The following is a 13,523-nucleotide window of genomic DNA, read 5'->3' as shown; positions in this document are numbered from 1 at the left end:
TGCCACATCTGACTTCTCCCGTCCCCATCGTCCTGGTCGCGTCTCGCAGTCCTCCTGCGTTTCCTTCCTCCTGAGCCAAACCCCCAAATCCCCCCTTCCCGTCCGCCCAGAGCCGCCGCCGGTGGCGGCGCAGCGGGCAATGGGGACGGAGGTGGCAGCCGTCGTGGACCTCGGAGCGCTGTCGCAGTCGGATCTCGTGGCGCTCGCGGCCGCGTCGCCGTACGCTGTCGACCCCCGCCGCGGCCGCCGCCGGGATGGGGACTTCCTCCCGCCCCCGAAGATCGACCGCGCCGTCTTCAACGAGAGCGCCGGCTCCCGCAAGCAGACCTTCTCCCGCCACCGGCCTGCCACCAGCATCTCCCACAACCTGACCGCCGTCACCGCCGCGGCCTCCTCCCCAGCCGGCGCCGCCGCCGTCGCCGTCCCTGCGGAGGAGGACTCCGAGAACCACCTCATTGTGTTCCACCTCCAACGCCTCTTCGCGCGCGATGACCCCTCGTACCCAGCCCCGCCCGCGATTCCACCCCGACAGCAAACCCTAAGCGCGCCCGCGACAACAGCACCTGCGCCCCCCGGGCCGTCGCGGCTGCCGCCGGCAGCGGCGGCCACGGACCCGGACAGGGAAGTGTTGAACCCAAAAGGAGTGGCAGTTGATCTGGCGAGGCTCGCAGGGCTGGTAGACCCATATGGGGAGGAGCTACGGCAGCGGACGGCAGGATTGGGGTCGGAGTCCGAGCTGCTGGGATTTATGAATGTCCTGGAAGGGCAATGGGGAAGCCGAAGGCGTCGGAGGAAGTTCGTGGATGCTGGCATGTTCGCTGATCACCTGCCCCGTGGGTGGAAGCTGCTGCTTGGGCTCAAGCGGAAGGAGCGCATGGCATGGATTAACTGCCGCCGTTATGTGAGGTTTGTTGTCTACCCAAGCATGCTTGTTTGATTGGATTAGACGCCAGTTGATAGGTTTTCGGAGTGCATATGATGACTCAGATTGTGTTTCAAAATGCTACATCTTGGGAGGTGAATGTATGCACTGATTTTCAAAAGGATCCTGGTGACCTCACAGCTCATCTGTTGTAGAAAGATTTCCTGTTTTACTCTATCAGGGAGATGTCTGTAAAGGATCCTTGTGGCCTCACAGTTCATCAATAGATCCGTAAACTAAAGCAAACATTAAACTGATATTAGGACCATAGGAATTCAGTGTCAAATGTGCTTCGCACTTCAGATTCATGCCCTGACTCAAGCGATTAAACATATGCAAAAATAGGTTATCAGCTACAAGTTTTGTATATCTGAACAACTATCATCTGCATAAATTTGAGAAATAGGCTAAACATGAACAAGTGAAATTAATGAAGTATCATCGCATCAGGACCGATGCTAGTCCCACCACAGACACATGAAATTATGAAAAATATATTTTCTTTCGGTGAAAACGTCTATCTGTTTCCTTTCAATGTTGTGCATCGTGTTAGTTTCTAGCTGTTTAATGAATAGCTTAACTGCAACATAAGTGTTTGATAGAACAGTATGCCACTAAAGCATTTGCGAATTTGCCTTTGTAGTGCTTCATCTCATTACCTGAGCAAATGCGCTTTTTGATTGATTTCTTGATCTCATTAGTAGGAGATTACATTTGCCATCTTATATTCCTAGTATCGTTGTTTACTGGTAATTGCGTATCATACTTTCAGCCCCAAAGGACATCAGTTTGCTACTTGCAAAGAAGTATCTTCCTACCTCATGTCTCTTCTTGGATATTCAGAGGCAAAGCCAACTGCCACACAGACTAACAGTGCAGGAGTGCACGGCTTACATGTCAGCGTAAGTTTTTTGACTATGAACCTTATTTTTGCGTGCTTGAGTGTTCTGATTGAACTCAAAAACTATTTTTTGATTAGTCTGCAGGTCTTCACCAGCAAACAATCGCAATTGAGCAAAGGCAACTTGCAGTGCCAGTTCCTTCGGTTACATTGTTTAGTCACTCTGGTGGTTCCCATCTGCAAAATCTTCAGAAGGTTGAAGCTCAGATAGAAGTGAATCCAAAGGAGTGCCGGAAATGCAATTTGACATTTCATGATCACGGTGCCTATATGCAACATCAGTTGTCGTTTCACCAAAGGAAAGCCAAAAGGCGCAGGGTTAGTAAATCCAGCGAACTGGGGGCCAACGTAGATGGAAATTATGAAACTCAGCAGAAGACCTCTGGACAGGTACCTGGCAATTTCAGCCATGGTGTTGCAGATGTTAGGTATCAAGGTCAGAGTCCAGCAAAACTAAACGATGGGACAGTTTCAGGCCAGTTAGGTGTTCCGCCATCCTTGAAGCCAGTGCCATTTCAGTTTCAGGAGTTGACTATGTTGCCTCAACAGGAAAAAGAACCTTCTGCTGGAGAGCCTATCTGTATGAATCATAACGACCCTCATAATGAGATGACTGGATTTCCAGAACAGGAAAAAGGAACTGCTGCTGGAGAACCCATCCCTGGGCATCGTAAGGACCCCAAGGAGACGAATGACTTTCCTGAACAGGAAAAAGTACCTGCTGCTGGAGAAACTATCTCTGAGCATCATAAGGACCCGCTTAAGGAGACAACTAGTGCAGCTGAACTGGAAAAAGGACCTAACGCTGGAGAGCCCACCTCAGGGCATCATCGGGATGTTGTTGACAATTCTGATGACCATAGAACACATGTTGGAACATGTGATAATGTTGTAGCTTCTCTTTCTGTTCATGCTGAAAGCAAATTGAGTACTTGCAACTCCACAAATGTTCATGAAAATGACAGTTCAAAAGATTTAGAATTTTCAAATACAGATTATCCCCAAAAGTTCAACAAGTCTGATGAAAATTTTGTTGTACCTAAAGAGGTTTCTCCAACTGTAGATGATCCTGTTGAAAGCAAAAGCACAAATGATCTGATGGGGTGTACTGACATAACACCAGCAGAACAAGTTTCTCAGCCCTATGATCTACGGCATGGAAAATTTGGAAGTTCTCCTGAAAGAAATGATTTTCATAAGCAGCTGGAAAGTAACCCACATTCAGCAACCAGGGATGAAACTGATCTCAATTCAATTGGTATGGAAGTGGATGATCGCAATATAACTAGTAATGTGGACAATCCTACAAGCTTCAAAAGTGAGAAACCTCTTGACAACAAGATTACGGATTGTGAAATGACTTCTTTGAAAGATGATGAGATCAAAAGTGGCGTCAGAATAAGGGATGTAAACCTCAATTCATGTTCGGATACGATATCCTCTCCTGTTTCTGGTGGAAACTATGAAACATCTAATGCTCCTGATGATGCTATTCGATCATCCATTATTGCCCAATGCTTTGGTACTAACTCTAATGAAGAAAATGCTGGTAAGGGTGAAAGTTTTGTCAACCAGAAAAATGACATGGTCTATCAATCTAATATGACCATGGGCTCTATCCCTGCGGCTCAAATTAATGTGGAATGTTTTACTTCTTCCTGTTCGATGACTCCTGAAATCAAGAACTATGGCAACAGAGGTGAAGATGATGCCAAAGAAGCATTGGTGAACTCACAGAACATGACAAGTAATGAAACAGGTTTCGATGTCGAAGCTTATAACAGTGATATCTTCAATAGTACTATCACGGAAAGTAGTCTTGCCCAGCTGAATAATGCCATTAATATGAAAAACGATTTTGCAAGCTGCTACTCATTATCTGACCTAAACACACTTACTGGTGGTGATGAAATTGACATCCACGGTATGAGGAGTTCTTTTGTTAGCTCCACCAGTCGCACTGATCAAAATGAGCATTGCACGTTGGATTTTGATATCAAGGGCTCCATGCTTGAGGCACTGGAAAAATCTGACAGTGACTTGGAAAATCAATACAATGGTGCGGGTCCTTCTTGTGACTCGCTACCTGCAGCCGGCACAAGTGGGAACATTGATGAGTTCATGTCCATGCAAACCAATTTTGGTAGTTTTACCTCTTTGGTTCGTGCTGTTGAAGATGTTCCACTGAGCAGGATTCTTCAAGATCAGGTATACTTTGCAGGATACTCTGACTATCCACTCCCTCATTGTTTCTCTTTAACAATTGCTTGACAATTTTACTACAGTAATCTAGAACTAGCCTGCTTAGGTTTTCAGTGGGTTATTATGCCATTGGACTTTACACATTAGTTATGTTTTTTTCAAAATAAAAACTCTGGTCAATTGGTTTTTTAATCAGAGTAATCATTGTTAATTATGTGGGCTGTGCTCTCCATATGGCATGGTGGAAAATATGTTCTTTACTTGATAACTAAAACATATGTAACTTGACAAATATTCTTCTTTACTTGTCATGGAAGCCTATATATGTGAGATCACATGATATATTATGTTCGTGGAGTTTTTATTTATTGTAGTTGAATCATAATACTTCTATATCATATGATTATCTTTATGTCATATTTGTGCTAAATATCTTAATGATGCCCTATTTTGTAGTGGTTAAATGTTTGCTTCCTATGTTAATCAAGTTTGTTTACCGTTCTGTTATCTGATAGCAAGCTTTGATTATTCTCTGAACAGTGTGATTTGCAACTTGGATTTGGTGGCCCCAAGCAGCCGATGTATCCTAGCTTTGAGCAGCAGCTAAGGATGGCCACTGCTGGGGCTCCGCCGTATGGGAACATGAGCAGGCATGATGCTGTGCCTGTACCGGAACCAACGCTGATGTTGGGCTATGCACCACCACTTGGTAGCTGCCCTCCTCCGTACCAGTTGGGTTGGGGCCCGTCCTATTCGAAGATGGTCGGTATGCTGCAATCCGTGTGTGTGTGGTGCAACAGTCAATTCCAGCATTTTGGCACCGTTGCTGAGCAGCAGCAGGCAGATTCCCTTGGCTACATTTGTCCGGCATGCAAGGGAAAATTTTCTGGTCATCTCGGCATCAATGGGCCGTCTATTTGAGATACATTTCATGTTGGAACCCAAACTGGGGCTGGTTTACCATTAGTTTCTAGTTAATATGAGTCAAGTTGCTCTTGGGGTGTGTATGTAGCCCCTTGAACATGAGGCCTTGTGCTAAGGAATGGCTGACCTTGAAATCCCAAGATAGTGGTGTAAATCGTTGCTTCGTCACCCCCGACACAACCCACACGCGAGCGTACATGCACAAATTCCCCGCTTGGATGAAACTTGACCGAACCTGATCTTTACTCCTAGATGGGCTCTTAGTTGCACTTTTTTTTGATAAAGGTTTCACCCTGCTTTTATAGAAAGCAATTAAGAAGTTGGTTACAAACCGCTGGGGACACCAGCTTAACAGGAACGAGTACTGGACAATGGCGCGCCGGCCATAAAAAACAACCGGGCACCCCCCCTAAGTGATCGAGAAGTTGCCACAATACAGAGCTGACAGAACATAGACTGCGAACAGCGTACAAAGATAAGAGCGCATCACATAAAAGAGACTTCCGGAGGTCTGTTGCGTAGCGCCGCCAAGAACTTCTCCAGCCAGCTCCTCACTTGGTCAGCCCATCCTTTGACCCGACTTCCTTCGTTGCTCCGCAGCAGGACCTTCCATTTCTGCATAAACATGTTGAATTTAAACAGGAGTGCAGTGGGATTCCGTGGGAATTTCCTTTCAATCATCCGTTTGTTTCTGGAGGTCCACAGCGTCCAGAGAGCAATGGTAGAGAGAAAGAGCTTGGAGTTATGGTCCTTCACCCCCAGGGGAACCCAATTATCTAGGTAATTCTGCCAGTCCCTAGGTATCCGATCCCAACCCAGTGCTTCTTTAAAACAAGTCCACAGGAATTTCGCCATTACACAAGAGAAAAAGATATGATTTGAAGTTTCCAATTGCCCGCAGATATTGCAGTTAGCTTCCCCTTTCCACTTCCTTTTTTTTCAGCTCGGCCCCTGTTTGGAGCCTATCGTGATAGACAAGCCAAAGGAAGACCTTCAGTTTCATTGGGAGTTTGCACTTCCAAACCCGTCTCATACGTTTGTTAACAACCCCCCTATGCATGAACCACCTATACATGGATCTCGTCGTGAACATTCCGGACTTCTCCAGGGCCCATCTAACTTTGTCGGGTTCATTGTTCAGCAGAACTCCTTCCAGTCGGTTCATTAGATCTTCCCACGTCTCCATTTCTGACTCACTCAAAGATCTTCTGAAATTAAGGTGCCAGTCCCCATCTTTAAGGAGGTCCCTGACCAAATGGGTTTTATCATTGCTAAGGTCATAAAGTCTGGGATAAGTGATCCTTAGAGGGGTGTCCCCCTCCCAGACATCATCCCAGAATCTGACTGATTTACCATTCTTCACTTCAAACACTGCCCCCCAACTAAAGCCGTGCTTGATCTTGTTGACCCCTCGCCAAAACTGTGAGCCCCGGTTCCATTTGAGGCTGAGAATAGGTTTCTTATTTAGATACTTTCGTTTGAGCAGCTGGCAGCAAAGGTCGTTCTCTTCGCAATTATATAACCACCAGACCCATTTCATCAGGATAGATTCATTGAAGTTTTTTGTATTAATAATCCCTAGTCCTCCAAAATCTCTAGGAAGGCAGGCATTCTCCCATTTAACCATATGATATCTAAACTTTTCACAGTCCCCCCTCCAAAAGAATTGGCTCCTAATCGTGTCCATCTGTTTATGCATCCCATCTTGTAGCAAGAACATCCCCATCATGAAGTTAGGCATACTGCTTAGGGAAGAATTTGTCAAGATTAGCCTCCCGCCTGACGACAAGTGCTTCCCCTTCCATGGTTGGAGCTTTTTCCTCATCTTATCCACAATGCTTTTGAAACCCCCCACTCCTATATTTTTACTGCTAAGAGCATCTCCAATAGTTCCTCATATTTTTTCCCCAAATCTTATTGTTTGGCAACTCCCCGAATAGATATGGGAAGGAAAAAAAAAGTCCATCTCCAATAGTTCTTCATTTTTACTCCTAAAAACTGAGAAATTGTGATCCCACGTGATAATCCCGTGGGAAATATCGTGTTCCCCGAAACATATCATCGCGCGCCTCCTCTTCCGGCCGCCGCCTGCATCCTGCCGCCCGCCGACCCTCCCTGGTGGCAGACGCCCCTCCATGACTGGTGCCAGCACTTGCCACCGCCGCCCCTCGTCATTGAAGGCAGCTGCTGCCGATGCCAGGCCATACACGGGCACAGGGCATGCAGCATGCCGGCGGACAGGCAGACCACCGGCTAGGCTAGGTGCAAGGCCAACGACGGCAAGCGTGCAAGGCAGACACATGAACTGCCGCCGGTCAAGCCATACGCAGGCCACGCCGGGCCAAAGCGCAGGCCAGGAACCGCACATCACGCCAGCCAGGCCAAGGCGCGGTCAAGGCAGGGCCGCCAGGCGCAGACCTACGACGGTGGCGGCGGCCACAGAACACGGGGAAAAACAACATGGGGAAAAACAAAAAGAACGGATGGGATCTCGACGGTGGCAGCAGCGGCGCAGCTTGTTCTTAACGACGATGGCGCGAAGCAGTGGCACCGCGAGGAAGAAACCGCGTGACAAAAAACGGCGCTAGGGAGGGCGATCGGGAGTCGGAAGAAGCGCGTATTTTTACGCACATGGGAGATCAATTTGCCAATTGTTAAGAGATGGGGAATTAAGATGGGGAACCATTGAAGACTATTTTTTTTTGTCTTTTTCTAAAAAATAAGGATGGGGAAGAGGAATAGGGAACTCTTGGAGATGCTCTAATAGGGAACCCTAGGTATTTTAGGAGCATTTTGCCAATATTGCAGTTCAGCAGATTAGCTAAGTTCTGTTTTTCGACTTTCTCCATGCCAAAAGCGATCATTTTACTCTTGTGATAGTTGATTTTGAGACCCGACATCCATTCAAAGCAATAGAGCAGAAACTTCATGTTTCCAGCTGAATTGAGGTCCCCCTCTATCATGATAACAGTATCATCGGCATATTGCAGGTGAGTAACCCCCCCCGGGGCCAAGTGCGGAACCACCCCCAAGATGAGACCAGCCTCCTTTGCTTTCTTCATCATGTGTGCCAGTGCATCAGCTGCCAGGTTAAAGAGTAAAGGGGAAAGTGGATCCCCCTGCCTAAGACCTTTGTGAGTCTTGAAGTAAGGCCCATTCTCTCCATTTATGTTCACGCACACTCCCCCCCCCCCCCTTGATTGTGCTCCTTACCCAATTCTTCAGTTTGGGATCAAAGCCCTTCCTTCGTAGAACTTCTTCCACAAAGTCCCAAGAGACACCGTCATAGGCTTTCTCAAAGTCAATCTTGAAAATCACCCCCCACATATTTTTACTTTGGAGTTCATGAACTATCTCATGAAGCATCACAGCCCCATCCAGGATGTATCTGCCTTTGATAAAAGTTGTTTGGCAGGGAGATACGATTTTGTGAGCAACCTTTGCTAGCCTATCCACAAGTAGCTTGGTGAAAATCTTGAAACTGACGTTCAGAAGGCAAATCGGTCTAAAGAGTCTAACATTATTGGCATCCATTACTTTGGGTACCAGGGTTATCACTCCATAGTTGAGCCTGGCAATATATAACGACCCCATGTAGAAGTCATTAATCATCTCCATAAACACCCCCTTAATGGTGTCCCAGCATGTTTGGTAAAAAGTAACACTGAAACCATCTGGGCCAGGAGCAGTATTTTCTCTCATAGCAAAAATCGCCTCACGAACTTCTGCCTCGCTAAAAGGTTTTGTTAGTTCCACATTGTCCTCTCCCGACAATCTCCCCTCACAAGCCCACGCCCCTTCACTCAGGTGAACCGTTCTTGTGGGGCTCTTGCCGAAAAGTTATTTGTAGTGTGCATATATTATGTTTTGAATTTCCTTTGGGTCTGTAGTCACATTACCCTCTTGTTCCAGAGAAAGGATAGATTTTTTCCTCCTTCTCCCATTGGCAACCAGATGAAAAAAAATCATTGTTTGAGTCCCCTTTTAGAACCCATTTCCCCCCCTCTTTGTTGCCAATATATTTCTTCCATCTCCATTAGCTTTTCAAGCTCATCTTCTAATCCCGCCCTCTGGGAATAGAAGGACGCCCCCAAATTATCTTCACAATTCACTTTGTCTATGTCTTGGATTTTGGTCAAAAGCTCTTTTTTCTCTCTTATAGCTGCCCTGGAGGTTATCCCCCCAGACCTTTAAGTGTTGTCTTAAATTGCACAGGCCCCCACGCCACTTGTTCATAGAGTAGGCTTGATTTGGCCACTTCAGTTTGCATTCCTCCCATTTTGTGCTAACCATCTCTAATAAATTCTCTTCCAGACACCACTGTTTCTCAAAATGGAACTGTCTGGACCGCTCCTGCAGGAGTTCACCTGTGTCCAATACCATTGGGTTATGGTCTGAGCCTACTCTGGTAAGAGATGCTAAGGTAGATAGGGGGAACTTCTCCTCCAAATCCGTGCTCACCAACACTCTATCAAGATTGCTCATAATAGGGTTTTTCCTGTTTGTTGGTCCAGGTGTACTTCCCCCCACTCCTGTGAATTTCCTTCAGATCAAACTTCTCAATGAAGTCATTAAACATGGTCATGATCTTTTCATCCCCCACACCAATATTTTTGTCTGAATGATACCTGATCAAGTTGAAATCCCCCCAGCAGAAATGGTAAAAGCTGGTTTTCACATCTTTTGGCCATACTATCCAGAAAGGAGCCCGAGTGATCATGACAAGCAGGGCCATAAACTGTGATAAAGTCCCATCTAACATTCAACAATTTGTGCCTGATAGTTACTCCCACATAGTACTCTTCCCTTTCCCAGTTCTCCACCTGCAGAATGTCTTGTTTGACTCCTAGCAAGATCCCACCTGAGTGACCATGTGATGGAGCCCATTGCCAGCTAAATAAACCCCCCGATGCCAAACTTTCTAATTCAGCATCAGTAAAATCTTGTTTGATGGTTTCCTGCAAGCCAACTATGTCTGCTTGCTCACTCTGAATTAGCTCCCGCAATTGTCTAACTCTTGATTTCTGCCCCAAGCCTCTCACATTCCAGATAAGTGCTTTCATTTTTATACTAATGCGTTTGAGTTCCCTACTCAATTTGCTTCCCTTTTGTCTAGGTAGGTGTTTCCTAGCAATATTGCCCCCCTCTCCTGAGCCAACCCCAAGGTTGCCTGCACCTCTGGGTCCTGTAACAGCTCCCCCCTTTCCTGAGCTTGACTCTTCATTATCCTCCTTATTTCCACCTACAAGTTCACAACCTTGGCTCTTTGGTCCAGTATCCCTCTGCTCATTGTCAATTGTATCCAAGCTTAAGTTCTCCCCCTCCAAACTGTGGTTTTCTCTAAGTTTCTTTTCCAGCTGGCACTTATATGCTGCCTCTGCAACTGCAGCCCTGTCCATTTCCTTCAACACCATTGCAGAAATAGACTCAGAAATTTCAGTTTCAGCCCCCACCCCCAGAATAACATCACACTGAACAACAATATTTTCAAGGTCTTCCTCATCACATGTATTGAGAATAGAGAAACTAGATGTAGGAAGGCTAGTGTTACCTGTCGTGTAGGCTCGCGGCAGAGTCTGCTCCCTTGGGCTTGAAGTCCTGGCGCTTTTTCTTGTAGCCAAAGCTGGAACATGCCTTCTCTTATTTTGTTTTTTCTTGTAAGACTGGACAACCTCCCATTCCTCTCTGTCTTCCTGGATCAGCAAGGTTGGTGTTTCCTCAGTAGTTGCCTTTCCTTCCACAATTTCTCCCCCTCCAAGGGAATCTTGGAAACTCATCTCCAGCACACCAGTTATTGGGTCTTGTACTTTCCCTTCCAGGTGCCCCTTCTCCTAATTGAAAGTCAGAACTGGCCATTTCTCTTGAGCCATGAATGTGAAACCCCCACCTTCAGTATGTACTACAATGTGACTAGAAGGAGGGTTCTCCCTCCCACTCAAATCAAACCCTTGCAACAGCTCAATAGAACCTGTGTTTTCTTGAGATAATTGTCCATCAGGGTCAGCAGAGTGTTTTAGCATTTCAGTGGTAGGATCATAGATGTCCAGTGGTATGGCCTCCAGCACTTTCTCTCCCCCAGGACCTGAGTTTCCAAATTTTCAGAGCTATCAACTTCATTGCCATCCTCCTGGGAATCTTGCTGCTTATTGCCACCCCCTACCAGCTGTATGACCTTTAGCTTTTGGTATGTTGGCAGATCCCCCCAGGGCTCGATTGACTTTACCTTCAAAATCTGAGAGGCCATCAGCTTCATCATCCTCCTCAGAAGAATCATTGTCATCAGGTTTGGGTGGTGGGGATGGGTCCCTGGGTTCAGTCTTCTTGCTTTTGACTTGCTCAGGTAGAAACTTGATTTCATAGCCAACCCCCTCTATGAATATTTCAATGTGCCCTTTGACCCTGGCCAGTTCTCTGACTCTTAGCTTAACTCTAATCGGGCCAGCTTTGATGAGAGACACTTCATCTACGCCCATCACTTCTCCAGCTAGTTCAGCTATTAGGGTCACAGCTTCAGAGTTTCTTGCAGGGTCAGGCACATTGTGAAGCTGCACCCAACCAGTGTGAAGGACAACTGAAGCTTTAATATCCAGATTAGAGTGAGTGATAGAGACAGTGATGTTGTATAAGGCCGGTACCATACTTTTAGATCGAGAGAAGGTATCCATTATCATTTTGTTTGGGAATGAAGCTAGATATGACATCTCAGATAGCTGCCTCACCTTCCAGGCCCATTTGTTGTCAATCAGGTTCTTTAGCTCCCTTTCAATCTTATCAGCGTCAGCATCCCCACTTTGTACTTGAATCAAACCAATCTGATCATTTGTTTGTTGCTTCGCAGCACCTGGGATTTTCAGACAGTAATAACCTTGCTCAGGAAACCCAAATCCAAGCAAACGCATCGAACATTCTTTGTTGTTGAGACATTTAGCAGCCATGTGCCCAATGTATTTGCAATTGAAGCAGAATGGAGGATTGGTACAATTGGCCTGATGGTGGCCTTCCTGTCTACATCTGAAGCACACCCCATTCCTGCTCGATTCAGCTGCATTTTTGTTTGAGACCAGTTCACTCTTCTCATTTTGCTCCCAGCGATTCCCCACAATCCTATCCAAAACAGAGATGTGCGAAGCAGATTGAGTTTGTTGAAATCTTACTCTTTGACTGTTTTGATAGTTGTCCCGATCCAGCTCCGAAGGCTCCATAGCTCTCCTCTTACCAGCCTGGTCGCCGTCTCTGAACCCACGAGGATCACCCATCATGTAAATCTTGCGATTCCTGGCCATCCTATCCCTGAGTTGCCATTCACAGCGGAGTTCTTCCTCGCGCCTTGCTTCCCGGTCTTCCTCACCATGGAATCGCCCCATGCGCCGGTCACCCTCCTCTTGGAACCGCCCTCCACGTCGATCTTCCCCGAACCCCCTTCTCTGACCTCCCCCATAGTTGTCTCCACGATCCATCTTTGACTCCTCCCCACCCACGAATCCCGGGTCCGTGGCCTGAGCGTAGGTTTTGGAGAGTGGCGGCAGTGGATCAACTCTGCGAACCCTACGCGCCCGCCACCCCTCCCTTCTGATCTCCTCGGGCCGGATTGAGTAGCCCTTCGCCCATAGTAGGGCGGGCTTGGGCACCCAAATCTAGCGCTCCTCCACTACCGGTCTCCACGAGTGGTTTTAGAGGTCCGCAAGCGATCGGCCGAACAATCGGCATCCCCCCTCCCGATCTCCGCCAGGTGTCCCTACCAGGCTCCACACCCCCCTTTCGGCTGGCTCTGACTTTCTCCCCCCTTCAGCTTGGGAAGTTGAATTCAGATTCAATAGTTTCTGTAGCGAATCTTCCAGTCGAATCCATGCCGAATCCAAATTCTTAAGATCGTCAGCCTTGGTATTCACATCGAATGGTTCGGAGTTGAATGAATCAAACAAGCTTATGTGGTTGTCCCGGCCCTGTTGTACTTCTCTTTTATGTGGTTGTTTGTTTTTTCACTGTGGGTTGGTTGTTTTTTGTTACACTCGCAAGGTGTGTGTGGCTGCACGGCACTGCATGTTGATTTAGGCCCTGGATCTCTCTTGATTCTAAAATCTAGCTTCCAAAATTCAATTGGGGATCCAAACATTGCAGCTCTTGCCATAACTTCTACATATACCAACATAATTCAGCAAAAAATCCTAATAAGTGGACAGATAGTAATAGATGCACGCACTAATTTTAACACTTTAAAATTAACATGATCATCTTTACATGCACAACTACGTACTGCAACATGCACGAGCAGATCTAGAAGGTTGAGGGGCTCATCTTGCCCCTTCTTCTTCCTTCTCGCTCCTCTCTTTTTCTTCTCCCTCCTTTTCTTCAACCATGGCTGTTTTTTGTGGGAGGGATGGGGGGAGGGGGGGGGTTGTCCATTATGGGGTTTTTCCCTTTATTTCCTAATTGGAAAAATAAAAGAATGGAAACACAAAAGAAAAATGGAAAGAGATAAAAGGGGAGTGTGGACTCCCTGTAATCTTTATCCCTTTGTTTTGTTGGGTCAACCAGAGAGGCGGAGAAGTGGGAGGCCGAGCGGATGACGTTCCT

At 46.7% G+C, this 13,523-nt stretch overlaps 2 protein-coding genes across 2 annotated transcripts; one reads left to right on the top strand and one right to left on the bottom strand.

Annotated features, from left to right (window-relative positions):
* Nucleotides 1-34: 34 nt before the first annotated feature.
* On the top strand, nucleotides 35-5,100 carry LOC120681993. The gene is made up of 4 exons (XM_039963711.1): nucleotides 35-906; nucleotides 1,695-1,824; nucleotides 1,902-4,031; nucleotides 4,566-5,100. The coding sequence occupies exons 1-4, from the start codon at nucleotides 140-142 to the stop codon at nucleotides 4,944-4,946; spliced, it is 3,408 nt and encodes a 1,135-aa protein (XP_039819645.1). The 5' UTR covers nucleotides 35-139; the 3' UTR covers nucleotides 4,947-5,100.
* A 4,320-nt stretch (nucleotides 5,101-9,420) lies between these two features.
* Nucleotides 9,421-12,406, bottom strand: LOC120695385. Its single transcript, XM_039978653.1, has 5 exons — nucleotides 11,669-12,406; nucleotides 11,173-11,494; nucleotides 10,853-11,031; nucleotides 10,167-10,351; nucleotides 9,421-9,577 (listed from the first exon to the last, which is right to left on the bottom strand). Exons 1-5 carry the CDS (start codon nucleotides 12,404-12,406, stop codon nucleotides 9,421-9,423), a joined length of 1,581 nt encoding a protein of 526 aa, XP_039834587.1.
* Nucleotides 12,407-13,523: the final 1,117 nt, after the last annotated feature.

The sequence above is a fragment of the Panicum virgatum genome, chromosome 2K (genome assembly GCF_016808335.1).
Source record: "Panicum virgatum strain AP13 chromosome 2K, P.virgatum_v5, whole genome shotgun sequence".
NCBI classification, from domain to species: domain Eukaryota; kingdom Viridiplantae; phylum Streptophyta; class Magnoliopsida; order Poales; family Poaceae; genus Panicum; species Panicum virgatum.
This window is presented reverse-complemented; position numbering and strand designations above follow the sequence as displayed.